At 45.4% G+C, this 1,532-nt stretch overlaps 1 protein-coding gene across 1 annotated transcript; it reads right to left on the minus strand.

Annotated features, from left to right (window-relative positions):
• Window positions 1-218: 218 nt before the first annotated feature.
• On the minus strand, window positions 219-1,217 carry LOC142002353 (olfactory receptor 52R1-like). Its single transcript, XM_074978399.1, has one exon. It carries the CDS (start codon window positions 1,215-1,217, stop codon window positions 219-221), a length of 999 nt encoding a protein of 332 aa, XP_074834500.1.
• Between the last annotated feature and the right edge of the window lie 315 nt (window positions 1,218-1,532).

Here is a 1,532-nt window from a genome sequence, read left to right on the forward strand (position 1 = left end):
TCCCACAAAAGCTCATCATCTAATAAATTATTTTGTTATTCTTTAAAGTGATACATGACTGCTGGTTAGTTTTGGTAGAATACAGACTAACATGGCTACGTCTCTCCTACTACAGCACAGTAAGGTGAGGAAAGGGCTGAACATTTCTCTGTCTGCACCACGTAACCAGCAGCTTTGCAAAGAGCTCAGACTGAGAGCCAAAACATGAGGAGAAAAATTTAGGTCCCTTTATGAGTAAAGAGCTGGAGTAACCTCTCCCGGATCTGTTTGGTCCTCACTCCATAGATGATGGGGTTTAGCATGGGGGGCACCAGCATGTACACATTGGCAATGATGATGTGGAAATACAAGGAAACATTTTGGCCGAATCGTTCTGTAAGGTAGGAGAAGAGCGCTGGGATGTATGTGACTAAAATGACACAGACGTGGGATATGCAGGTCCCAAAAGTCTTGAGCCGGGCGTCCTTTGTTGGCAGGTTGAAAATGGCCCTGAGGATCTGGATGTATGACATAGTGATGAAAAACACATCTAGACCAGTCACCACAAGCGCCACAGAGAGACTGTAGTAATTACTGACACTGATATCGGTGCAGGCCAGTTTCACTACAGAAATATGCTGGCAGTATGAGTGAGGAATGATGTTGGTTTTGCAATATGGCCACTGCCTCGCTAGGAAAGGATGTGGAAGCATAAGTATGCCACCACGAAACACCACAGCCAGGCCAATTTTGGCCACGATGGAGTTTGTCAGGATGGTGGAATGTCTCAGGGGATGGCAGATGGCCACATAGCGATCCAAGGCCATGGCCATGAAAATCCCAGACTCCACCGATGAGAAGCAGTGAAGGAAGTACATCTGGGTGAGGCAGGCACCAAAATCAATCTCCCTGGAATTGAACCAGAAGATGCTCAGCATTTTGGGCAGGATTGTTGTGGACAAAATGAGGTCGTTAATAGCCAGCATGCAGAGGAAATAGTACATGGGCCCATGGAGACTTGGCTCTATCGTCACAATGAACAAGATGATGAAGTTCCCCAAGATGGCTGTGGTGTACATGGTACAAAAGGGGATGGAGATCCAGACATGGGCTTTCTCCAGGCCAGGAATTCCCAGCAGTATAAAGGTGGAGGGGTTGATGAAGTCAGTTGTATTGGAATATGACATGGTGAAGCAGAGATGGCAATCAACTCTGGGGCAAAATGATGTCTCCGTCATCTACCATATATTCCCTTTACTTCTTGTATGTGACCAGGATCTACAGTGATGGCCTCAGCACAAATGCCTGGATGGAGAGACAATGTTAACATGAGGCGCAAAATATACTACAGGAGGCTGTTCTCATTGGTCACTCTCCACACAGTGAAACATCACATTATTCAGAAAAATTAAGTGGCAGCAATTAATAGTAATGTTGCAGTACAAATTTCCTGTGTTTGCACTGAATGAAGGTATTAAACCTGGGCCTGAATTGTTACAAGATGCTGGAAGCAGAAGCTTTCTTTTAGGTTCAGGCAGATATGGAACTGACTG

Source organism: Carettochelys insculpta, chromosome 1 (assembly GCF_033958435.1).
Source record: "Carettochelys insculpta isolate YL-2023 chromosome 1, ASM3395843v1, whole genome shotgun sequence".
Taxonomy (NCBI): Eukaryota; Metazoa; Chordata; order Testudines; family Carettochelyidae; genus Carettochelys; species Carettochelys insculpta.

What these genes read in the sequence shown, in the direction of transcription:
- LOC142002353 (XM_074978399.1), bottom strand. Translation starts at nt 1,217, where the DNA reads ATGACGGAGACATCATTTTGCCCCAGAGTTGATTGCCATCTCTGCTTC.